Source organism: Meleagris gallopavo, chromosome 11, assembly GCF_905368555.1.
Source record: "Meleagris gallopavo chromosome 11, MGAL_WU_HG_1.1, whole genome shotgun sequence".
Classification (NCBI taxonomy): domain Eukaryota; kingdom Metazoa; phylum Chordata; class Aves; order Galliformes; family Phasianidae; genus Meleagris; species Meleagris gallopavo.
The window spans coordinates 5,723,885-5,750,576 of NC_139414.1; the positions used below are offsets into that span (position 1 = coordinate 5,723,885).

Genomic DNA, 26,692 nt, shown 5'->3' on the forward strand with positions numbered 1-26,692 from the left:
AAGCAGCAGTTTCATCTTAAATCATGACACCCTTATTGATCATGAGACAGAGACAGGAGAATCCCCTTTATTTTGTCTGACATTAATGAAGATGTAGGAGGGAAACACTGTAATTTTTTTTTGTTGTTGTTCAATCATGTTGAAATATATGTCAGAAAGACTGTCCAGAGTAAAATTAAATAGAAAGCAGGAAAAATATATTTCTGCATACTGCTCTTGTGGAAGTCAATATTTTTATATGAGGAATGCCTATGACCTAAAAAAAATTATATAGTAGTAATAGTAACAACAGTAAGGTTATGTTTCCAGATCTACAGCTGCAGAATTAGTATCATCAAAGTAGATAATACTGGGCAAAATACAGCAAATCTGGATAAATTTACTGTAAAATTAATTAGTACAGTAAATACTAAGATATTATGTAGATGATAGACCTGAAGCATTTTTTAGGTAACAATATATATATTCAGCCAACAACAGCAACTAAGGGTTGTTGTTTTTTTTTAAATCACTAGATTTTAAACTTACATCTAAGCAACACTCATTAAAAACGTCTTATTTTGTACTCTGTACCTGGTACCTTCAATACTAATCATATGCATTTCCCCCAGTATCACTTCAACCCTTCCCAGTCAGTCCTTGTCATGGAAGGAGATGACATTGAGAATATAAATCGAGCTCTCCGAAAGGTCTCTTACATCAACTCTAGACAATTTCCTACTGCAGGCGTACGACGTCTCAAAGTCTCATCTAAAGTCCAGTAAGTTTTAATTCAGCTAACCTGATTAGAAGTATTTTCAATGAATTATTTCTTTCTTCAGACAAGTAAAAAGGGGATTTATAAAATCATATTTTGATGTTATTAAGCAAAAAGTATGAATTTCAATTACTTTTGTGTTGATTTACTTTGTGGTTTTCTTTCGATATTTTCCTTATAAGAAACTTTTCTTTTGATTGTAATTGACTTGCATTCTGTTTATAGTCTGGAGCATACAATCTGGACTGGAGAGTGTGTGCATTTACTGCATAACTATTTTAATGATCATTAAAAAATAGTTACAGTTTCTTCTAGTATACACAGAGCTGTGATTTTTTTAAAGGAGGCCTATTAGTTCTTACAGACTATATAGCTGCAAGAGCATTTGTAACTACGCTTGAAGTAGTCTTTGTCTGTCTATATCGTTCTGTGGCTGTCATCGCAGAAGCACTGGTGTTTGGTGTTAAACAAAAATCTTTGTCCTTCCATTTTCATGCCAGAATTGTGACAGAACCTACACAATAATGTTTACAGTTCTGTGTAATAACCATCTGCCACTCTTGAGCTCCCAGGCGTACCCCTACGTTAGTAGAAGTTGGGCAGAGTACTAAGAGCAGGTTTTGAGAGAGACCCAGCTAGTGACAGATAACCCCTTGGTACAGTTCTTTACTTGGTTTACTCTGGTGCTATGGGCTGACCACACTATGGAGAGCAGCTTCTGATTTCGTGTCACTGAGATGGAGTTCAGCTTGCACACCCCAGAGCTGTCCATGATCTGTGCAAACATGCTGTAAGGTAGAGTGTTCGGAGATTAACTTAAAAGCACACTGCTGATTCAAACAAAAATGCTATTATAGGTCCCACTAAAAACTAGGGAATGCCAGAACATGTCCATGATGGATCCAATATAAACGGGTCATTAGAGGCCCTGTTATTCACAATGACAAGAAACTCCATTGTGTTCACTATATACCGCTTTGAGAATTTCAAGTTAGGTTTCCTATACATAGTTGTCATCATCCAGTTAATTTTATTTTTTTATCTATGTTTTGTTAAATGTCAGTTAAATATCAAAATATTATTCTTACAGAGACCTTACTAAAGATAAAGCTTGTCACAAAAATCCTTGTTTAACTCTCTCTTTATAATTTCAGTAGTTGTGAATCTGGGCAGGGATAGAAGGAACTGTTACTGCTAGCTGGTCTACAGACACATGTGGTACTGATGCACGCCCTTACACAGCAGTAAAGTCAAAGTAAGGAATTAATTGAAATAATAAAATTAAAAAAAAAATAAGAGGCATCAGGTGGGTTTAGGCGATGCAAGTGCCACACACCTTCGATGTGCAGTGTGTTACATCCAGTTAATAACATATTTTTCAGATGTTTTGGTGAAGATGTCTGCATTAATATCCCAGATATCGATGCATATGTAATGGTGCTTCAGGCCAATGAGCCCAAGATTACAATAAGTGGGATGGACCACTTTTCTAGACCAGCTGCACAATTTGAAAGTGAAAGAGGTGTCATTCTGCTGCCTGACATCAGGATTGTCAGCACCGTCACAAAAATGGAGCATTCAAAAAAAAATGATGGAGGTTTGTTGGTTTCTTTTAAATATTATTGCTTATTCAGTAATATGAGTAATGTTATATATGAGTCACATTTTTGAAAGGGTAATGCAAAAAGGTAGCACAAAGTCACTTTGCCCAAATTATTTTAAGCCACGTTAGTCAACAGCCACACTGTAGTGAAGACATTCACTTAAACAGATCAAAAAGTGAACAAATCCTTATTCATCTGATTGATGCAGAATGTGCTTCTGAAAAGGCAGCTTTCTATTTCATGTCTTGCCTACTTCAGAGTAATTCCTTTCTACTCTTCTCTACATACCCTGTTGACTAAGTATTTCCATTAAATTTTGTAACCAGATTTTATTAATTGTGACAGTGGAAAGTACTTATTTACTCTAGTTGGAGTTTTAGTCTGTTCTTACATTTCCAGCTCTGCTACTGGCTTTTGGATGATACTTGAGTAAGTAACATAGTCCTCTTATGACTCAGTTTCCAATACATAACAGAAATGTAATCATTTACAAACGTGATTTTCAGCGATGATAGTTTTTTCTAATGCTGAAAAACGTGTGCTACTGTTTGACACTAGGTGAATATTTACAAATAAAAATATGGTTTAAAAACTTTGCCTAAAGGAATCATCCTTTTGGATGATTCTTTGCTGAGTAAGTGAAAATCCTAACAACATGATACATCTTTGTAAATATTTTGTGGGCTAGAATAAGCAGTCATTGGACGTACATTTCTTGAAAAAATAAAATCATTAATGATGTGCAAGTGTGGGAGCATGGATTCCCTGAAGCTATTCCCTATAATAATGCTACTTGTATGCCTTAAATTGCATTTATTCTCTGAAGGCTGGGAAGTGCATTATATCACAGTACCAACTGCATACAATTAAGGTATGTCAAATTAATTCCTGTGTGGAAAAGAGATCATTATCCTTCATTTAAGAGACAGTGCATATATGATACTCCATGTCCCTAAATATTACAACATATTCAGAGCTGTTCAGTGAATTAGGAACTAGTGCCCTCCAGTTTAGTTTGTATGTTTTGCATATCCCAATTTTTATAAATACAATTGTTGCCATAATTATGGCTGTAGCACCTCTTCTGAACTTAAAAAGCCTGAGGTCTCACCTTCAGATGGAACATAGCAGCATTACTATTCTACATAGTAATACTATTGTTTAATTGCTGGGAAGTCAGGTACTTCCTAATGTGCCATCTGTTATTTATATCCAATAATAATTAAAATGAATAGATAATAATTGGGTTGGGGAATAACAGTTTTGCAAATGATTACTGAATTCTACCTCTCAGTTCCTAACATAACAAAGATAACCATAAATTTTCACCCATATCTAGCTATTCCAATTTTTGCTCTTACTAGGAAGCTACATACTTTGATCATCATAAGTGTAGCAGGGATGCACACGGCAAGGCAAGGCTGAAGAGACAAATGTAGTCCCCGTGTATTCCACAGTCACAGGACCAGTCAGGTCTCTCTTCAAAAGCAGAGCAGGCAGTTGCCATAGGCAGCAGCATGACTGTGGCTCTGAGGCCTTTTTCACCTGCAGGGGTCCCCTGGAATGCTGAAGTGTTGCTGCTTGTCCTGTCTCAGTGGAGAAATCAGTGTGACCCAGTGTGACTGACAGTGCTGTCTCTCCCTTTCGTGTTCACCCAGTGGTGGTGGCAAGAGCAGCAAAGCTGAGCAGTTCAGGCTTTTCTCTTTCTTTGCAACCCAGCTCTCAGCTATCTTCTAACTTCCCAAGTAACAGTCCAACTCATCAGGCTTCATAATATTCAGATTTGCCTACCTTGCAAATTTGAGATGGCTCTGAAGTTTTTAGTACAAATTATAACTGTTTCCAGCTGTATAGTTTAGATCCCCAAATTCACTGTACAAGGAGTTGGGAATCTAGGGTGTAAGATTTTTCTGCTTATGCTTTACTTACCCACATACCCTCCAAAATGAACCTATATAAATGGGTATTGAGTTCCAAGACAGCTGTCTCTGTCTATGGTATCTTCAGGGTGATGACTAAGCAAGCTTTTAAGACCCTTTGTGCTATGTTTACCACAGAATAAAAATATTACACTGATATTTTACTTTTATTACAGTGATTCCAGATTTTTGTTTTAATCATACTTATTGAAGGCTAGTCACTTTAGGACTTAATTTTTCTATGTCATATCATACAGACTCTTGCCATTTATGATAATCCCATGATGTTTTCAGATAGATGGCATAGTGTTCTCTATAATGCAGTCTCTTTATGGGTCACAGAATAACTAAGAAAATCATCTATGCATTGATATATTTGATATTTGTAATCTGTAGTACCAATCTGGTATCAATACTGAAAAGCAGAATTCTTAACATGAATTTGTTTCCAGAATCAAATTTTAGTTTTCTGCCTTCCCTGTTGCCACGTGAGTTTACTATAGAAAAATAATTACAGAAAAATTTATCTTCTATCTCACTATGTGTTTCTAGACCTTCATTGTTGCAGCATCAGAACAGGCAAAATGCTTCTCTTGATTTACTTCAAGTGTACTGTGCTTAATATGAGCAAAAAACAATTCAGACATCATTGTAAAATTCTGTTTTTTCTTTTCTCTTTGTGGTGTATGCCATGTGTTCATAGCCAATAAGTCAGTGGTCTTGGAAGAAATGCTCCACAACTTGGATTTCTGTGATGTTTTGGTCAGTGGTGCGGAACTAGATCCTGAACAGGAGTGTTTAGAGTTAGATCGTACTGAACTTCAAGGAAAACATCTAGATGCCACCAATTCCACAGCAGGATATTCAATCTATGGTATGTTCATAGACAATGCATTCCCTTATTTCTTCCCACCAACAGTTACATTCTTGGAATGAAAGCACAACAAAATTTGAGAGTGTGCTACCTGTGAAGTATTTCAGGAGAGACTGTCTCAAAAAGCAGTAATTAGTTCTTGTTTTCTGGGCATGTTGTGTTTATCCATTATCCTCCATGAATAAGCACAATTTGTCTCATCTCTACTCCCCAAACAAGGAAAAAAAGCAACACTGCTTGCTTTAACAAAGATATTGAGGACCATCATGCTGGAATGTGTGAATGAGGGGGGTCCTCAGTTCTTCTGCACAGTACTAGCCTTTTGTTTTGTTTTGTTTTTCTTCCCTCTGCATACCTAATAGTTTATTCTGAATCTTTGTGGTATATTTATTCTTTTCCATTATAGACTTACATTTGATTCAGAAAGCTATTTTCTCTGTTAGAGAATATCTGATGTGTTGCCAAGTCCTGTATTTTCTGTGGCTGTTTGCTTTCTCCTGTGCACAGGCTGTTTGTTGCACAGCACCCCAATTGATAATGCACTGCCACCATTTCAGGTGTGGACACCATGCACAACTATGAACAGGTTCTTCAGCAGATTCGATACCGTAACTGGAACACTTCTGCCACCTTTGAAAGAAAGTTCAGAATCAAGTGCTCTGAGCTGAATGGGCATTACACCAGCAATGAGTTTAACCTGGAGGTAAGCAGTCTTTTAGTTAAGCCTTTCTTTTCTAACACTGAAGCTGAGTAGTTGCCCCGTCTTTCACAACAATTAATTTGTTTAAAATCAGTAGAATGATTGACACATCAAGTTCAGGAAGCATTCTAAAGTTTTATACAGAGAGGAGATTAATGTTACTTCTCATTCCTCTGTGGGTTCGCCTAGTCAGATGCATTGTGACAATGCTTGTCTTGAACTCCTGTAACAGAGAGACTTCTGCAGGATAAGGTTGTCATCATTGTTTTTTCATAACCCTAATTATCATGTAAAATGGCCTACAGTTGTTGGGTTTTTTTTTGTTTGTTTTGTTTATTTGTTTTTAAGATCTATATATTCGAATTAAATCACCGCAGCTTCATTATTTTCCTTAGTTGCTTTTTAACCTGTCACACTTTTCTTTCCTGCTATGTTCAGCTTTCCAGTTTTGCCAAGCAATGCCTAGTTATAATAATTTTTATAAAATCTTCTCCATCAGATGGAAATTATTGCTGGTAACTTGTATGATTTCAGATTTCTTTGAGAAGGAAAGTTAGTAGATAGATATTGAATGCATAGGATGGACTTAATCTTTCATACTACCCATATATGGTCAGTCACTACAAGAAAATTTGGATACCTCTTTTGAGGTTATTTCTGCTGGTACTAAGTAAGTCCAGTGCCTCACATTGGCTCAGGGACAGAAAATGGCTGCTGATGCATCTCAACAGGAGACCTGTACTGATGCTGAAGAAATTGCTTATCCAACTTAGAATCCAGGTAACAAGTAACTACTGAAGTGCAAGACCTTAGCAACAGGCTCAAAATTTTGTAATTTGTTTTGAACAAAAGTATGTGTTTAAGTTTTGTTGAAAATGCTTCTTACCTTAGCATTCTGCAGCCATGACACTGACTTCAGAGTTTTTGCTAATAACTTTATGGGAGCATCTATAAGTTCAGCAGCAGAGCGAGAAAGGAAGAAGAAAAAAAAGTACACTAGTTATCCATACAGGTAAATCAATAAAAAGAGTTTACATTCTGTGCCACTTCACCTGTAGCTGATGGACCACTAATGCTTAGGAATTAAGTCTACAAGGTTTATATACTAATATTCCTATCTTCTGATGAACTTCTTAATACAATATAGTATATATTGTGTGTGTGTAGAAGAATATCTGATAGAATATCTGATCTCTTCTCTTGTGCCAGGTTAATATTCTACACAGCACCAACTCCAACTATATGGACCATGTAAACCATGTGATAGTACAGCCACACTTTCTTCAGTCAGTCCACCATCCAGAGGAAAGCATAAGTACTGTTCACAGCTCAGGTATGTGATGCCTCTACAGTGACTTTCCATAATGATTCTGTTATGTTGGTATGTCCTTTATGATTCAGCCTAATCAACAAATGAAGTCTTGAAATTCTTCAGTTATATCTTGTGAAACCTGACATTGATCATGGCACCTTTATGACAGAAAGCTGTTACGCTGTTTTCTCTTTCTGATGATGTACTTAGTACTAAAACTGGTATTCTTTTTGAAGTCTACATTAAAGGCTAAGTACTCTGGTTCAATCTATTCAACAGGGTGTCTTGTTTATAGTATTGAATGGTGTGAAGGATATTGTTGTTTTACATCTGTATTACTATGGCATCTCTGTTTCTGCCTATCCTTTCCTAGGCAAAACGAAATGATTTTTGTAATATTTTTAAAGAAATAATCCGGCAGTGCTGCTGGCTGCTGTCCAGGCCTCAGTCTGGAGCTCTCTGCAGAGAATTGTTCCCAGTGATGCACAGAGTGCATTAGTATTTATTAAATCCAGAATTTGAACTAAACATTTGAGCTGTATAAGTTAAAATACATATTCAAGAAGCCTTCTGAGTAAAGCTAAACTCAGGACAAAGCTATCTATCTGTCTGAAAGCTGGATTCTGAATTCTTTTACTGAACAGTAAGCAAGTATGTAAAGAATAAAGCTGAATAAGCATAGGTAGTTCTAGAGTGTTATGTTAATGTTAGGGGTTTTTTTTTGTTAATTGCTATTGCGAAACCAACTATTGCAAAGTACTTCTTTCTTTTTCTTCTTTCATCTTGTTCTGATTTCAGAGTTCCAGTCTTACAGGCAAGGCAGCAAAATGGGGTGCAGAACTACTGTAGCTCCTGGAACTTCAGTACCTAGGTAGCAAAATTACATCTCCACTAACCTGTACCACTATGGAGCTGATAACATAAGAGTAGTGTGGAGAGATGTCTTTCAGTGACTAGCTGGAGATGGAGGCTTCTCAGAGTGCAATAGAACAGCAAGGAAAAATGTCTTGAATCCTCAAGAGTCTTCTAGAAAGACTGTGACACAGGCAACAGTGCAGCAATGCTTTGTATTATTTTTTGGCAATGGAAATCCCAGTACGAGTGTTTGAAACCTTCCAAAATACAACTGTGGAGATAGATATATTTTTTTCACAGCTCATGTTAAAGGTTCATTTACCTGTAGTCAGAAGGAGACAACATGCAGGTAAAATGAAACTGCAGAAACGTTTGTTTTAAAACTAATTGATTCTGAACTGACTGCTTGTCTTCTGTAATGAAGTGAATTAAAGAACGAAAATTAGGCATAGTAACTTTTCAGTTAAGATTTGCAATACTTATTATTGTATATGCTCTGCCCTGGAAAGTGGGCACTTCACCACCTCTGCAGTCCCAGACAGATGGCAGAGGAATAGGTACCAAGGAGTAAAAAATAGACAATGTATTCAGTGTTTTGTGGGCAGTTTGGTCTGTTGCTATAAACGTGTTGCCTTTTCCACTTTTTGTTTCAGTTGTTCCAAGTGTGGCTACTGTCGTAATTGTGATCTGTGTGAGTGTGCTCATTTTCATCACAGCTGTGGGAGTCCACAGAATTCGGGCAGCCCAGCAGCACAGCTCTACAGACAGTGAAAGCAGTAAGGAAAATGAAATGGATTGGGACGATTCTGCTCTGACTATTACTGTCAACCCCATGGAGGTAAGTTACTGAAACATAGTAGTGTATTGTGTTAATACCAGGAGTTACTGTTGGGGCTGTAAGTTCTTAGCTGCAAGTTTAAAGCCTCTTTTTGTGTACATTTAATAAGGCTTGGCAGAACAGTTGTCTGTACGGACAGTCAGGACCCCCACTCAATTTTGAGATCTGCATACCATGATAATATATAATTGAGCACTTAATATTTTTTTATTGTCAGAAATAACTGCTAAATATATGGTGCAGCACTCTTGGGTGCAACATAACTTCTTCTATTCGTCTTTGCACTCCAGGCACCCAAGATGAAGTAGTTACTTTGTAAATATTAATACAATTAAAGGAGGGGAAATGATCAGCAATTCAGGAAAACTGACATTGAGGGGTTAAATTTTGTCAGCTTGACTAAAAAAAAACCAAAAGTATCACTTATTAATATTCCATTCTTGTTATATTTGCTACTGATCTGTAGTATATCTAATAATCACATAATGACAAAAAGCAAATGTTTTCCAGCACATTAGCATTTTCAAATGATGTGCAATAAGGGTTCATACTTTCGTAGCCCCTGGCTAGCCAGAAGGGACTTATCTTCTATTGTCAGCCTCTCATTTCTTTGAATGTACTGTAGAAATATGAAAAGCCTCACCGGGCAGAAGAGGAGAGTGAAGAGGAAGATGATGAAGAGGAAGATACGACCAGTGCTGAATCGGATGAAAGTGAAGAGGAGGAGGATGAGGAGGATGAGGAGGAAGCGACTGTCCAAAAGAGAGGCAAGCAGAATCTCACTAGGCAAGAGCAGTTGGAGTGGGATGATTCAACACTGCCATACTAACAGCCCTCGAGCCACATTGCTCCTTTTGTAACCACCAATACAATGTTTTTTTCAGTCTATGAATTCATTGACAGGTTTTGAACTGCTTGCCTGTAACTGTTTTGCCTAAAATAATCTTGTTGTAGTAATTGATAATGATAGAACTGACCCTTTTCCTATAAAGGCTGGAGAACACATGGTACAATCATACTGGCATTGCCAGTTCTAAAGTAATCTAGAACTTAATCTGATAGCAAGCATAGGGTTCAATTTCCTCTTTTTGTACCTCAAGTCTGTGACAAAAGTGTTGTCACTCAGTCCACAGTTTTTTTGTCTTTGCTATTTTTTCCATACAGGAGAGATTTCAGCTTGTTATGAAGAATTACCTGTGTGGCTCCAAAATAATGTAGCTGCTGCCCTTTGGCTTCACACATTTACAGGTGTAACATAATATAATCCCACTTCAAATTAGCAGAGTTTTAGTGCTACAGGTGACAGAGACTAAATTCCATTCATTGTCTCTTCCTGCCTTCTTGGATATTATCTTCTACAAGGGAATATATTTGAGATGCATGTATGCCTGTGTAGAAATGGACGGTGTATTTTTCAAGAATGCTGTCTGAACCATGAAGAGAGGGATTTTATCCAACCCATGCATAGAAGCTGAAGAAGGTGAATGCTGAAGGTTACCAGGGGAAAAAAAAATAAATCTTTCTATGTCCACAAATAAAATGATCTTAAACAGAAAATTCTAATTGAATTGATATACTGAAAACCTGTACAGCTACTCATTAGTTATGGATTGAACAATCTGCAGCAAATCGATGCTTTAACCATCTTGTAAAATCATTAGCTTGCTGCAGTACCTTACTGAAATAGTGGAAAATAAGCGATTTCATTATACCATGGATATGTACAATTGGGATTTAAACAGTGATTTTTTAATGAGGAAAATGTTCCCTTCTGCTTTGTTGAGTGCCAGCAGCAATTCCTGTCTGGCTTTATTCTATAGAAAAGTATGCCGTTACCCCACCCTGAGTGACACATCAGAAAGTGACAACACACCTGTCAGCCCACTGTTGGGCTCATAATTCTCCCTTATTTCTTCTTCCTGAAGCCATTATTGTTAAGAAAAGGTTTTATAAAATAGAACTAGGATAACTAAAACCTACCTGGAACCAAAAGAAGTTGAAAAAAACTCGTAAGAGATTGAGAGAGTATTTTAGTTATGGTGACACAGCATATTTTTCTTATACACTGTTAGAAGAGAAAAACAAAAGCTACGTACAATGTGTTGGTAAGTCTTTGTGGTGTGTTTTCTGTCCCCTTTCCTTAATAATCTATCTTCAAATGTTCTGCATACCAAGTAATGCAGCACTTGCTAGGATAACTGTTCTACTGCATAAAAACCAAAATGGCATGAAAGTGAATGCTGCCTAGTGGCTTTTCTGCTTTTCTCCTAAAATAGTTCCCCTTTTTTTTTTTTTTTTGTACTCTTTCATTACTGAGTTTTGTAATTTGCTATTTAAAATGAGCTATGTCCTCTTCTCTCTCCCAAAAAAACAAGCAGTTGGTCTTGACTTAATAGGATGTTCCTGAGCACCTATGTATGATAACTCATCCTGCAAAGAGTAACCTGAGAGATCTTGAAGGTACTCACATACATCAACATTATTAGCAGCAGCTCCTGCAGGTCTTGGAATTTAGAGAATGTATTCTGGGGTTTCTAGTTGGTGATGGACTTTTTAAATCAATTTCTGCATTCATCTAATAGCTGTAGGAAAAGATTGACCACAACAGGATAGTGCAGTTTAATCATGAGAAAGTAAATGAAAAAAACTTTGATATATTTTAAAATTAGAGATTTTAGTGCTCATTTTTGTTGTTTAAGACTGGCAGTATAGAAGTTTTCTTACACATGCAGTCCCATTTCATTCTTGTTCTAGATTCTCATAGGAATTAAAAGAGTATGTGAAGAATTGAGCCTAGATACATAAAATATATCTGCAGGAATAAAGATCATATAAAATGGGCTACAGTATCTATTTATAGAGAGCGAAACCTGCACAAAAAAAATTACATTACTACATCCTAATGCCCTACATCATTCCGTAGTGTTTGTTACTTTTATTAGTGACATGAAGCAGGCCCTTCATGATACTTGTTATCAGCACATTTCTCAGCAAAGCTTTCTGCTCAGAAAAAGAAAGGAGATTTAAAATTAAAAATAGATGTTTAAATATCAATTTCATATTTAAAACTGGACTTTATTTAGATTGTTTTTAATGTCTGTTTTTCCTGATTGTTATTGTTATCAATGCAAATGTTAAAGCAAGTTGAAAACAGCAATTTACAATATTATCAATAGCCTTTCGTTGATTTATGTGCTTGTGTCTGTCCAGCTAATGGATTTTTATCCTTTTGTCACTGGAAGCAAATCTTTTCAGGTCATGCTGGAACATTATACAAAAAGCCAATAGGAAGTATTTTCTCTACTCTAAATAAACTTAGCTTTTTAGACTTAAGCAAACTAACACAGGAATGGGTATTATCACATAAATTTGGTTTGCAACAAAATACTCAGAAAACTCAAGTGTATCCCCATACACATTTTAGAGTAACCATGGCGGTGAGTTATGCAGCATTTTTCATTCAGAGGAACAGAAAACATTAGTAAGAATGAGCTACTTCACAAGTTTGACCTTACAGTTAAAATATTTGTATTGATTTCACAGCAGTGACTTTATAAGCAATAACCTAGTACTAGAATAACACAAATATAAGTTTGAATTACTTTAAATATTATTACTTCCCTGCCATGATTTTTTTTTATGTAAACTACTTGCTTAAAACTAAACCAGAACATATACATGCATACATACACAGGCACCCCTTCTGTCCTCTCCCCTGCCCCATCAAAAGCCAAATAAATCTCACCTTTTGTCTCCAAAAAGATGTGTTTACACTGCAAACTCTGGAATGACAACTGCGACGTACTCTTTATCCTAAGTCCAGTTGCAAGTTTTGAAGAGCTATCAAGGCACAAAAAAAGTGGCTTTTTTATAGTAATAATAAGCAAGTGCATCCAAAAACCAACTCTGAAGCTGTACTTGTAATACAACACCCAGAATCTGTGACTACATAGATATAAAATGATACCATACCAATGAATGCTTTTGAAGCGTTGAAATTCTAATCTAAAAAAGAAAAGCTGCAAATGCAAATTTAAGACAGTGATATACTGTTATATACATTAATATACTGCCTAAGTTCAGTTTTGTGATCACTAGCTCACATTTTGTTTTCACTTCCACCTGCTCTATGGTCATTTTATCTATCTCTGCAAAGAGAACTAAACAGGCTCAATTTTCAAGATCAATCTTAAAATCTACTACCATTTCAAATTAGAAATAGACATACAGGGTTCATGACATCTTGTAATTAAAATAATAAAATATGTTTCTGCTGGACTATTTGCTCACTGAAAAAGGAAGTAGTGGCTCTACTGCTTTTTAACTATCAAGGACCTCCTTCACCAAGGGCTACTGTGAAAGTGCAGTGTTTTCCTTTCTGGTGCTGGACTTGCTGTGAACATGCACCATCCATCAGTCTCCATTTGCAGAAGCTGCTCCTGCTTGACACTAAGCTGGAAAACTGCTACAGGAGAGTAGCAACCCCAGGTGAAGGCCTGGTCAGAAGCAGCCCTCACATTACTTTGGCAGCTATTCTGAACCCTGCATATAATTGTGCCTCACTCAGCTGTCTCATTCCCTGAGACAAGTAATGCATTTACCTGGTGAGGACTCAAGCACGCTGGGAGATGATACTGCCTCTGATGGAAGTTTTGGTATTGGCATATGCTACACGCTGATAATTCTGCCATCATCCATCCTTGGCAGATGAAGAAAGGAAAGGTATTACTCAGGCTACAGAAAAAAGTCTGAGGGGATGTCCTGAAGAAGCTGCTTCTGGTACTTTGGAATATAAATTATTATACCAAATTAAGGATGTATGGAAAAGGATGAGAATACTTAATTATTTAGGGAGGGAAAAGAAATAAACTGATAGAACATCTCTAGGACTTGGGAAAAGTCTCTTCTTCCCTTAACATAATCAGCATTGTGAATTAAGTATAGCTATAACAGTATAGCACTGCAAGTTTTTGTATGCTTGCTGAAAATGACGAAATTCTCTTAGCATGATACAGTTTTCATATAAACAATATCCAAGAATCTCTTTGGAGGCAGAGAAGCCAAATAATGCTATGGCAATTAACATCTCAACCATGAATAACAAGTTAACTTAATTCTTATTTCTATATTTATTTCAGCAAATATTTTACCTTGCTGCAGTGTAGTTGCTTCCTGGATACTGTGTAGTATTTCTACACCACTGTTAAAAAGGTCCCAAGGGGTTTACAGCAACAGTAAGAAAGAGAACAGCTCATTTGGCAGAAAATGAAGGTGACAAAGCTTGCAGAAAGGTATTTTAAATATACTTACTTAGATGTCTGTCTTCTGGTTCTTGATGAAATCCCAGCATTAGAAAAAAACAAATTTCTTTCATGAAGTAGAAGTTCTGACAGGTATTGACAGTTTGACAACCAAGCAGCACACACAAACTGGTATTTCTCATATGTATTTTAACATATTTAATGTATGAATATAAATATGCAATATCTACACAGGAAATACAACTCCTGTTGTATCTAGAGTTTTCTGTGATGCTGTATAGATTCAAGCAGCATATCTGCAGCTGCTCAGAGAATATTTGGAACTGCTGGAATATAGAGTCTGTAGAGTCAGAGCCCTTACATCAGGCTAATTAATTCTGAGGTTTTTAGGATATCTGTCAGGTGCTATTCAACTGCTGGCATGTTAGAAATTACAGGAAAAAAAAACAACAATAAAGTCTGATAAAAATTACTGAACGAGAAAGTAAAATTATTGAGGGAAAGGCAGAAAGGGTTGTGTAGCAGCCACAGCTTGTTGTGTCACTCACTTCTTACAGCAAGCCTTGTGATTACTGCATCCCTGGACGTTCACTGTAACTGCTGATCTTTCCTTAATATCTGCCTCAGGTTGTTCAGAGACACCAGTCAAGCAAATCTGAGAAGAGAGAATTTATACAAATATATTAAAAATGCAACAAAAATAAATGCACCTTTAACAATACTAACGGTATATAACAATCTGCTATATAAATATGATATTCTACGTTTCAACTAGTATCAACAACTCTATAATAGCACCACATTTCTGCCTCCTTAGGCTAAACTAAACTAAGAAATCCCTTAATGCTGAATGTGGTCAGCTTTACAGCAAAGGAGATGACACAAATCTCAGATAACGCAGCAGATTAATTAAAGTGTATTCTGTGATCAGTCTCTTTGTTTTAGCATCAGGGGTTTTGATGTTCTTGTTTCTCTTCTTTTTTCCTTTTTTTTTTTTTTTTGGTAAATGAGTTTGGGATTATTATTTTTTTTTCCTAAAGAAGAGATGTTCATAAAACAAAGGTGCAAAGCTGGAACTGAGCAAAAGAAAAAGGGGGGGGAGAGGAACATAGACTTCTATTTCATATACTTGTGTCTAATAGCAAATAAATTGCAACACCAACATGATGGAAAGTTAGCACAAGAAAATGAAGCTAGGGGAGGTTCTACATGTTCATAACTTCATTCCCAGAAATGAAAATAATGTCACCAGATTAGGTGCCCTGTTTCCCAAGAGGAATTTTGCTGTCTTTTGAGTGGGTATTGACAGTGGTTCAATTGTTATTTCACTCTTTTTAAATAGGAATAATGATGTTGACATTCTCTGCTAAGTACTGTGAGCCCTACAAAAAGCACTGTCAAAGGGCTTGCTGATCTTACAATTCGATAATTCTGTTCCAGCACTACTTACAGATCACCATTGTGGAGCACCCTAGATAGGCAAGATGAATGTCAGTGGTTACAGTCAAGAACTTGAGACTAATTTCCTTAGCAATAACTAAGGAAAGAAAGGAAAGGAAGGAGGAAACAGTCACAATAGTTTGAAACATCATTACCAACATTTAAAAATGCATTCAGAAAAAGCCTTCATTCCTATTTTCAGTTCAGTAACTCAAGTGGAAATTCTGCATTCATCAGCTCTAGAGGCTACAGGGCCATATTGTCACTATTTGTGCCTGTGCTGAGCGCAAGGAATCAAAAGAGTCTTTTTCATAGCTAAGTACATTGTTTGATAAAACATCCACCACACACGATGCATAAGGCAAAGAAAAACAGTCTCCAAGTGATGAACGAAAGTTTTATAATAGTATTACGATCTTTTACTATAGAAACCCAGAAATATCATGAGAGTAAGCGCCTTTCTGCTGCTCTACCAATTTCTTTTCTATAATTCTGCATACACTTCTGCATTTTCAGAGTTTAACTTCTTTGCTGGATATAAAGTTCCTTCACTTCCTGTAGGATTATTTAAATATAAAGTTCAAAGAAAAAAAATACAAATTGTTAAAACCACCTTTTTTTTTCCCTTTCTTGTATTTTTCCTCTAAAGATATAAATGGATACAAGTGACATGACCAGGTAACCCTGACCAAGTCTGTTACCATTATGATATTTCAAACCAGTACTGAAATTTGCAACACACCCTTGCTTACAGTCTGCTAGTCAGCATATATATACACATGAGAAGGTAAACAGTTGTTTTAACTGGGTACGTTCTTTAGAATGTGAATTGGATAAATTACAGTCAGTTTTTATAGAAAACTGCATTACTGATTAGGGAAGAGTGAAAAAAGGCAAGAGAGAATAACCCATGAAAAATGGACAGAAAGAGTCAAGGTTTCCAGTCGATGTGAAGAAAAGCTGGAATGTAATCTTCTAGAAACTGGGGAGGAACTAAAAGTTTGAGTGAGGGAGAGTGTGTTTGTTTGTTAGTGTGTATGTCAGTTGCCTAATACTTCATCATTCTTAGCTTGGATGTAGTTGTGCAATAATGAACTAAAGCTTACGTCACATCGCATGGTAGCCACTGCCTGTAGCTGGCTCATTAGCCCCTGTAGCTCCAGCAGAGCTGGGAAGGGAGCATGACTGTGACAAGTAAAGTCAAGTCTTACCACCATGTGCCACATTATGTAGGAAATGCTCTATGCTTAAGAAAAGGGCATGGTAATTTGGGGGAAAACATTTTGTCATTGTGATTCAATTACAGTAACCACACAATTAAGTTGGAAGGAAGAAAAAAGAACTTTTTGCACATAAAGTGTGTTAGTAAGTGTTAGTTTGTGCAACCAACATACTCCATAGATTGAAGAACGAACTAGGAACATCCAACAAAGACTGTAGTCCATGTTGCAGAGGTCTTTAAACTTACTTTCACAATCCAATTCCCTGAATGTACACATAGTTAGGAACCTTGTCTTTGAAAAGACAAAAAAAAACAACACACACAAAAAAAGTTTTACAGATAACAATAATCCCCAGCCAACTCTTGAGAACTGAAGCTATTATCTCAATTCTCAGAATCAAACACAGACATATTTATTGTTAGATCCTCTATAAACAACAGAATATATATATATATATTTTGAAATGTTGTAAATACCACACCACTAGAATCTCAAATAAATGCTTGACCATGGTCAGCAGCAGTTCTGTACACACAGTCATCACAACAAGCATAACTGTGGCACTGGGTCATTGCTTGCAGAGTAAGACACTAGGGTTCATGTTCCTGATGATAATTATCTCATCTAAATTTCAGTATGTGTAGGAATTGTTGCTGGGCTAATTAAATCTTAGAAATAAAAATGTAGAAATTAGATGTAAAGAAAAAGTAGTAGAGGTAGTTTATCAGGCTAACAGTACAGAATTGTTCCCAAGCATGTATTTTCTAGTATTAGGGGAGAGGAGTGGGATGTTTCAGCCTACTTAAATTTGTCTAAGCCTGGGGCTTCCACTCCTTCCCATGGGAGTCCATTAGAATTATGGGAGTCCATTAGAATTCACCACTAGAAAAACGCTTTTCCTGATAATAAATTTAGGCAACTGTTTTTGCCATTTTTATCTCATTAGTCTCAGTTATACCCTTGGTAACCATTACCAATATATTTCCTTAAGGCAGATTAATACAAGTTATTTCTCATCAGCTCTTATTGGTAGAATGCACCACCTACTTTCTACAAGATTTCTAGACACATGCTAACTGTTGCAGTGGAATAGAATTGTGCCAATCTCACTGAGTGCTGCTGTGCATAATGTTATGTTTTAGATTTTCAATGTATATATAGACTCTAGCACAATGACTAAATGGTTAGATTTCATGCATGCTCCAAGCAAAATTCTTTTCTCTGTCTCAGAAGCCTGTTTACCCAGCAAGCCAGTAAAGGATGTAAATAGCTCGGCAGTTCTACTTAATATATTTCCTTCTTCTATCCCTCCTGCTGTATCTGAAAGATGAAACAACTGAAGTCCTTGTACTTAAAGGCTGTGGAGATTCCTGCATCAAGGATTTCACTAAGACCTGAATACCTCCCTTGTTTGCTCTGTCTGAAGGAATTAGCATAAAAGGGGGAGCAGGCACACAAAGCCTTCTAATACTGACTTCCACTAGAGCATCTTTGTACCTCTAGAAATGCCGTGAAGCATTGCACAGCTGATACTATAGGGAATGACATCACATACTCAAACAAAGGTTACTTCCTTCACACTGCCTAATACAGTGGATGAGAGAAGTTAGCAGTAATAGCTTTCCGTTTTCTGAAACAAAATGTATTACTGTAGCTGCCCATCTCTTCTATGATCACCTTTCCAAAACAAGTCATAGAATGAAGAATAATTAATTTAATAAATGATTAAGTCAAGTCTAATAGATGAGGTGGGGAGATAAGTCTTGTAAGGTGAGGTTACAACACAAACAGAGACTAAAAAGAACAGGACTTCCTGAGCAAGGAACTCTAAAACATGACTTAACATGTGAGAGCAGCAGAGCAGGGATCACCTCAAATATTTTTGGATTGTTTCTAGTTAGAGTTAGCCGTACAGTTATAGCTTAAATGTTATTCAGAGTGTAGGATTCTGAAGAGCTGAGGAATAATCTCATCACATTCAGTGTGACAGCGCTGGGCTCTAATTGGCTGGAACAATTCAATCTTGTATTTGACAGTAAAAATTATACTTCATCTGACTGCAAAAACATAGAACTTTTCCAATGCAGTTCATCATTTCCCAGATTTGCTTCGATACCAGTATATTATTTCTTGTTGAGGAGCAGTAACCACAGTTGGCAGTATGGCTTTTGTACCTTGAGATTGTTTCCTAGTGAACGGTCCGATTTCTGTGTAATTGTGGCCACCTCTATTAATAATAAAAAATATATATATGCCCGATGGGATTCAAATAAACACATACTCTATGGTTGTGACCTCTTAAGTATGTCTCAGAACTGCATTCTCTTCATCCAGGAGAGAGATTCATTATATAAAATATCCTACTGTATATGTGAAACAATCATAAACAACGTCTTGAAATGTCTTGTTGCAGATACTAAATGCATTTATGAAGGTGTGAATATATACAATTTATGCAGGATGATGATTTTCATTATTATATGCAATGAAAAATATTAATATGAACTGAAAATGATTTTTGGACAAAAAATCTGCTTTTTTTAAAGAAAACCCTTGTCTTTATGAAAATGTACAGTAAATTTTGACATAAAGTACATGAAAGTTAACTTTAAATATAGTGAGAATAAGTTGCGTACAACCCTCCTTTCTCTACTCCACCCATGGCAGTGTGGTATATTTAATTAAAAAACACATCACTTTGCAGTTTTTTTATGCATTTGAGATTTTTTGATATCCTGATGTTTTCCATATGATTTACTAAATGCATAATGGAAATAGATCTGTTATTTTAAAACTTGGCCTGTACGTCTGTACATGTATAAAACTAGATTCAGTTTTGTGGTCACTACGGCACTTTCTGTGAATTGGCCAATAAATATAATTTTAGAATTTCACATAAAAAATAATGTTCTGTAATCTTCATTTCACCAATGATTGGTATTTTCTCATTTCCTGAACAATAACCCTTGAACACTCACACCTCTGGCAGCAGAGGTTAAATATCTGGTCTCTGTCAGCAATTTTGTGTGTTCCTGAAGGGTAACATGACATGCATCAGAAGACTCGATACAGTTTTAAAACATTCAAATATCATTTCACTTTGAGTCATCTGTCTATGAATTGCATTCACATAGGTAATAAGTGAGCTGACCACACATAGGAATTAACTTGATTTCTTTTTGTCTGTGCTCTGCCTACAGCTCCTCTGTTAGCCCCTCAGGCTGAATCTAGTTATTAACATGAGATATGTATGTCAACACATATATTTAATTATCAGCTCACAATTAAGTACTCAGTGTCAGAAATCTAAGATGTAATTCAGTTCTGCTGAATTTTCAGAAGAGACCCACCTTTGAGCTCTCAGCAAAAGTCAAAAGCATAACCTGGGCCACTAAGTCAGCACTTCCACTCTTAGCTGGGTCATACTGACCAGAACAAGTGCTGACAGTAACACCAGAAATTGCACCCCTGATCAGAGTGCAACAGCATCCATTAGCTGGCTGCAGCTTTGGAAAAAATCTCTCAGGAAAAATGTTGCCTATATCCTACACACAAGAGACAGTGAGCCTAATCCTCTTTTGTCATGGACAACAGGCAACAGGTGAAAGCTGTAGCCAGGGAAATTGAATGAGAGAAATTCACAATGAGGCTGGTCAACATTGGAATGGGCACAGAGGGGCTGGGGAATCTCCGTTTATGGAGATATTCAGAATGCAACACAAAAGGCCGGCAAGCAGCCCAACGTAACTAAATTGGGCCTACCCCCAGAGCTGGCCCTGCTTGGAGGTGGGGATGCAGCACAGGTTGGGCCACACAACCTACAGAGGCCGCTCCCAACCTAATTTGCTCTAATTCTGGGCTGGTAATTGTTTACAAGGAATATACTTATTGTCTCACTCCTTAATTTAAGCAGTATTTCCATCTACTTTTTAAGGTCTACCAGTCCTGAATTTAATCTTCACAGCTACCAGCCTGCAAGCTTTACAGTAGCCAAGGCTTCGTAAATCCCTCATACGCTAATTCCTAACTTAGCTTTGGTATAAAGTTCCATTTCTTCTTAATCTAAGGAGAGTCAAGAAGATACATTTCCATAATCTTTCCTACTCTCCTGAAAGATTATTCCCTTTAGCACAACACACAATTAAATATATGTCATTTTTACTTTTTAATAATAAAGCTTCCTGAGGGTCTGAGATATTACTTAGGAGTTGCTGTTCTGACTGCACTACCTAAGAAAGGCTGGGCCCATCATCAACTTGCTAAGCTCCAAGGCTTGTTTTCTTAATAGAAAAAAATAATAGCTTTTAAAAACTAATTTTCCTTCCTTCCCTAGAGAGCAATTATCACCTGTCTTTCCCTTACTCTCATCTTAAAAGCAATATTTTTATACATTTTTTTCTATCATCAGACTAAAAAAAGAGGGGAAGGAAAGAAAAAGATGTGTTACACATTAGTTTCAATCAGAGTAAATCAAGTCTTAATGCAAAATACAGGTCTACTATGCAATCACCTAAAAAAAAATACACGAATCACTGCTGATGTTGATGTTTTCTTTCTAGCTGTAACTCTTATCAATAATTCAAGATAGGCTTTCCCAAAGTTCTGAGTTTAGATCTAATCAATCACAATAAAATTGCAGCAATTCAAAAAAAAAAACAAAACAAGTTTTGGGTGGTCCAGATAAAGACCCTTTAGACCCCCACTCCATTATTCCAAAATAAATATTAGAAAGACATTGTCTCCTGACAAACCATGACATTGCTGAATGACTATCTGTCATTGAGAGATTAGGACATTAGTCCTCTACCATGCTCTAAGAACATGAAACTGGAAACTGGCCGTAGTCCAACAGTCAAGTGCAACTTAAAGATAGCAGCAAGTGCTATATGTATTATATAAAGAAGCACAACAAACTACTCCAATAACATAACAAACTAGAAATATTTTCTACTATATTATGTATCTTAATTCACCTTAGGGTCCTAAAATTCTGCAACAGATACTAGAGGTTCTGGTTTTACAAAAGTAAGACTTAGAAAAGAATATATCTGCATGGGGAATATATCTCGTGGTATGACAAAAATCAAGCATGGTAACAAGCTGTGAGATTCAGGCAGAAAACAAGGGTTCTGAAATGCACATTTCTCATAGCCTCTTCTTGTAGCACATTATGAAAGTAAAGTCCAAATCCTAACACACAAGCATTTACTCTGACAAGGTGATTCTCCTTGCAGACAAGGTCTCATTATTACAGTGAATTGTTGAATGTGACAATTTTTTTAAGACCTACAATACTCCCAGAGACATTAAAACATAAGAACAAGAGCTTCCATCGAAGAATAAAACTGTCAGCTATCATCACTGCATGCCCATTATACATGTGTTTATGAGATGGCAATAAGCATATAGTTGGTGAGGGACTAGAGGGTGAGAAAGCAGCATGGAAATTCCTGAAATTACCATGAGTTGAGTTCAAAGGCTCTGTTCTACCTGCTTCTCCAGTTTAATGGCAGCACTGCCATTTTTAGATTTCTTTTCACAATAAATAAATGCTATTTGTCATGAATAGCTGGTTTCAATTCCTTTTAAGATAATAGTGAGAGATCTAATTCATAGAACAGAGCATTGATGCAGAATATTAGTTCTCCGCTGCTCAGGTAAATGCCGAGGCAAAGATGGGGCATTTAGCCACAATAAAAGCCTATTAAAAGAAGCATTAATATTATTTATGCTACTGAAAGTCTGGACTACATAGAAGTTATTTTGTTTGCTGACTTTTGTCAAATCAAGACTTTTATTGTACTGTTCTGTAAATCTCTCTCTCTGAATGATATAACTACCATGGGGAAAATTCATCCTAAATACCGTGCTCATTTAAGGGTGACAGAAAGAAGTTGGCTAGGATTTTGAAACATATCTACTTAGCCGTGCTGAAGAGGATTGCATTTTGTTGCACATCTATATGGTTTGGGTTTCACAAGACTCTTAATAATCACCCTCTATAAAACAGGTTCATGCACTTGTCTCATCCAAAAATAAAAATGCGAGCCTTCCTTCAACAGCTGCTTCAGAAAACCAGTATCTACCAGACAGATAACACCAGACACGCACACACAGACTACTTGTTCTTTCTTGAAAAAGCTACTAATATTAGAGGAAAGCATACAGAATAAACACTGAGGCGGCCTCAGGACTGTCATCTCACCACTTGAAGCAGCACAAACTATGGAAGAACGTTCAAGATCAGCAATCAAATCTAACAAACTCTTCATCCAAACCTCTTCATCAACAGGGAACACCGGTGAGTATATGACTGTACTATGGAGATTGATGAGGGAGCAATTAAAGGAAGAAACAAAAAATGAAAATGAAGTATTAAAGAGGAAGAAGGAATAACTGACTGGAAAGCTGAGGAAAAAGAGCTGGACTTGCTTTTGATGCTGAGCATGACTATTAAAGCAAGTTTTAATAAGAATAATAGTTAAAAAAATAGATTCTGTATGGGGAAATATACTTTCACAGGCACTGTGGAAACAAGAAATACCACAGTATTAAAAATAAAAAAATGCTGTCTTGTTTTGTACTAATTTTGGTCTACATGAAGTTATATTAGAAGTTTTCTACAATTAAAAATGCAGTTATTTAGCATACAGTAGTCACTTGCAATGTTCAAGTAACTAGGTTTTTCTCATATGCATAGTCATGGGAAGCAACTGTATGTTCAACGTGGGATTATCTGCACTTGGAGTACATTAATCTATATTCAGAGCAAGAGAGCTAATACAAATAGTACAGGTGACTGCAACGTTGAAGAACTGTGATATTTTGGATCGCTTTACATTTATATATTTACATACAGGTACAGAAGGTCATTACATTCATTATATATATTTATTATTTTTATTATTATTTTATTATTTTTTTTTTAAACACAAGATACTGGACTCCTGGACTTATAAAACCTAAGAAACCAAACAAATGAAACAACGTGTTGCTTGTGTAATGTACTTTATATATCAATTAGTTAACTGCGTAAAATATTTTGGATCTTTTGGTACAGAGGATGAATGAGAACGTAAAGCACTCATTAGCCTGCCTAGGCAAGTACCTCCAACTCTGATTACCTATTAGCATTTTGCCTATATAAGTGGTGCCATAGGTGAAGGAGCTCCCATGACAACTTGATGCAAAGGCAGTTGGACTTAAAAATACAGACGTGCTCCTAAAAAAATGCAACTATACTAACTCCCCGCTCTGCTGAGAAGTAGAGCAGATATGCTTGCAGAGCACAGAATTTACACCGGTCACGGTTGCTGTGCCTTAGCTGATTTAGGAAGAAAGCCAGGTGGGGTATCTCCATGCAATGTTTCCCACACTAGCCTATATTTTGCACAGCTTGCTTATGGTGCTGTCTGCTGCCATGAAAGACCAGCTCAGATCTTCTCAGATACTTTTTCATTATCAAATCTCTGTAGGCCTCCACATTGCTTTCTCCAGCAACACAAGATCCTGGAGTACTGAGATTCTTGGACTAGTAAAAATATACTCCTAGATGTTCGAAGCTAGTAAACTGGCCTCTAACATTTAGAGGAATTTTTCCTTCCACGTTCTACAGTGTGCTACTCTGAAAGCATTATACTTCACTGATAGTGTTGTTGAAAACTCCTTTGTCTCTTGTAAACAAGTTTTCTTACACAGAAGCTAGTTTCTGCTTATGTGGGCAGTGATTCATGGGCGGTGTCATTAGGAACTGAATTGAAATCCCCAGACTGCATCTCAAACTCGGCTTTGCCAGTTGTTGCTACCTGAGCCACTGCTGGACACTGCATTGAGCTGAAATTTCTATTACGCTATCTAGATTTAATGGCTGCTATTAATACAACTTATGCTTCATTAAGCATGAATTCGAAGTGAACGAGGCTCTGGAGCCTTGGCTCGATAAAGTGGTGAAGGACAAACAGAACAACTATTTTTATTCCTAGAAATGTCAGCAGGATAGAAAAGAGTATTTCCTTCACTGTACACTCACCTCAGAACCACACAGATCCTTCACAGTGATAATATCCTCACAGATTGATTTTTTTCTTTAAATAAACTTACTGTGTTACAGGCTCAGACAGAAGGACAATGAATACTGCCCTGAAATACACACTTACTCTCAAGCTCACTTTTTTTTTTTTTTTTGCAAGTCCATAGCATATAAGCTGTTAGTTAAAAGACAAAGTCTTCCTAAGTGCACCTTCCAGATGCAGCTTTCATATGAATGAGTCTGCTTGAACCAACTGTCCACAGTGACAGCTTTCCGTATTCTGTAAAAGATGGGTATGCATCATACAGAGCCTGGGCTCCACTCTACACACTATTATTTTTGAACAAGCTGCCGCCATCAATGACCATTCAAGTTCTGCTGTGCCAGCCAAAACCCCTTTGCTACCCACATGACAGCTCACACAATCAGTCTAGGATTCATCTCTCTAGCTTAATTTACGTGACACACCATCGTGCTGTGGTGAGCTACTTGAACCAAGCTGAATGAGCTGGATTGCCTACACAAAGCCTCCAGCACGGGCAAATAACAGATCTGTTGTGCACAGATTTCAGATGTACTGTGCAAAATTCCAGTAAGAAAACTGGCAAAACGCATAAGAGTTACACCAGACATCTAAGAGGACAAGTAAAAACAATTTTTATGATATACTATACATTCTTAGTGGAAAAAAAAATCTCAAGTAAAAAAAAATCAGCCCATTATCATCTTAGCTATTACTGAGGCAGGTTTTTTTGTTTTTTTTTTTTTTTTTTGTTTTTGTTTTTTGCTTTTTCTTTTTACAAATGATATGGAAGGGGGATATTTCAGTTACAGACATGAAGGAACCAAAAGTTTGAAAGCATGTGGCTTTGTTACATGAAGGGTTGGCTAGTCCATGTGAAGATATTCTATTCTTAAAGATAGGAATAACAGCCCTAAACTACGAAGTCATATCGAACAAATACAGATAAGTTAATTCCTTCTGGGAAAATTTTATACAGATTTTTAAAAACAGCCTTTGAGATTTGCTAGCAGAGCTAATTATGCGTCTTATGATGGATGATTTAAAAAAAAAAAATCTGCAAAAAAAGAGCAATTGCTCTTTATTACATATAGTAATTGTTTGGAACAAATTGAACGGAATCCTCTTGGTTTGTTTTTAATTGGTTTCAGAGGATATTCCCATATGGGAAAAAAATAAACAAAAATTCCTCTGAGATCTTTTTATCATGTTTGCATGAGTCTGATCAGCCATCATTACTGAAAGCCTGTTGTACTTCTAGCACTAAGCCTAACATAAAGCATTTTTTTCTTTTGACAGTTATGTAAAACCCAGATGCAGAGAAGACCACAAGCACCTATGATTTTCAAGTGAAAGAATGAAAATGCAAGAAAAACATTTACAGGCCAAGAGTCTGCTTGTTATTTCTACTGTGCTCTCATCACTTTCACAGCTCTCGCTCATTTTTATTAGGTTTGCTTGGAAATACTTATTCTGAGAGGGAAAACTGCATCTTGCAGACACCTCTGCTTTATTACTAAGTACCAAGATCACCTTTTTTCCTTTTTACATACCTCAGTCTGGTCTGGAAATCACATAATCCTTTATCTCATTTTCTCATGATAATCAACCATTAGCTTTGGCCAGTGGCTACCCAAAGAAACAGCAACTACTTCACACTGTTTAATCCACATGGCAGACAACATCACAGTTAGCAGATCCCTGAGGCTTGATCTGAATTGTACTTCCATTTGTAGCATTTCAGTCTAAATGGACGTGCCTGAAAGAACCCTGGAATTCTAGATTCAAAGAAAACATTTAGGCAATCCATATGTCAGTTATATTATTTCCTTCTAAGTCTTTGCAGGGAGTTATACCC

General features: G+C 36.6%; 2 protein-coding genes across 35 annotated transcripts in view; one reads left to right on the plus strand and one right to left on the minus strand.

The window, feature by feature from the left end:
- Positions 1 to 26,211, plus strand: part of CLSTN2 (calsyntenin 2) — a 313,998-nt gene extending 287,787 nt beyond the window's left edge. The window contains exons 11-19 of one of the 2 annotated variants that reach the window (XM_085233258.1): positions 612 to 760; positions 2,140 to 2,354; positions 4,984 to 5,154; positions 5,712 to 5,857; positions 7,064 to 7,187; positions 8,675 to 8,859; positions 9,485 to 23,084; positions 23,484 to 23,642; positions 26,134 to 26,211. In XM_085233258.1, coding sequence (XP_085089384.1) covers positions 612 to 760; positions 2,140 to 2,354; positions 4,984 to 5,154; positions 5,712 to 5,857; positions 7,064 to 7,187; positions 8,675 to 8,859; positions 9,485 to 9,688 — 1,194 coding nt within the window. In that variant the 3' untranslated portion in view covers positions 9,689 to 23,084; positions 23,484 to 23,642; positions 26,134 to 26,211. The remainder of the gene's footprint in view (positions 1 to 611; positions 761 to 2,139; positions 2,355 to 4,983; positions 5,155 to 5,711; positions 5,858 to 7,063; positions 7,188 to 8,674; positions 8,860 to 9,484; positions 23,085 to 23,483; positions 23,643 to 26,133) is intronic. The other variant, XM_085233257.1, reaches the window with a different exon arrangement.
- The window catches only part of LOC146543612 (uncharacterized), a 234,386-nt gene that overhangs the window by 39,812 nt on the left and 167,882 nt on the right, over positions 1 to 26,692 (minus strand). For 18 of the 33 annotated variants that reach the window (XR_014885644.1, XR_014885637.1, XR_014885641.1 and 15 more), the window contains 4 exons: positions 14,669 to 14,775; positions 12,605 to 12,699; positions 11,332 to 11,441; positions 6,741 to 6,802 (listed from right to left, as the gene is read on the minus strand). Coding sequence is in view for 3 of the 33 variants with exons in the window: in XM_085233263.1 (XP_085089389.1) it covers positions 6,741 to 6,802; positions 12,605 to 12,699; positions 14,170 to 14,190; positions 14,669 to 14,775 (285 nt within the window). In the remaining 30 variants the exon portion in view is untranslated. Of the gene's footprint in view, positions 1 to 6,740; positions 6,803 to 11,331; positions 14,776 to 26,692 lie in introns of all 33 variants that reach the window. The other 15 variants (XR_014885620.1, XR_014885621.1, XR_014885619.1 and 12 more) reach the window with 11 other exon arrangements.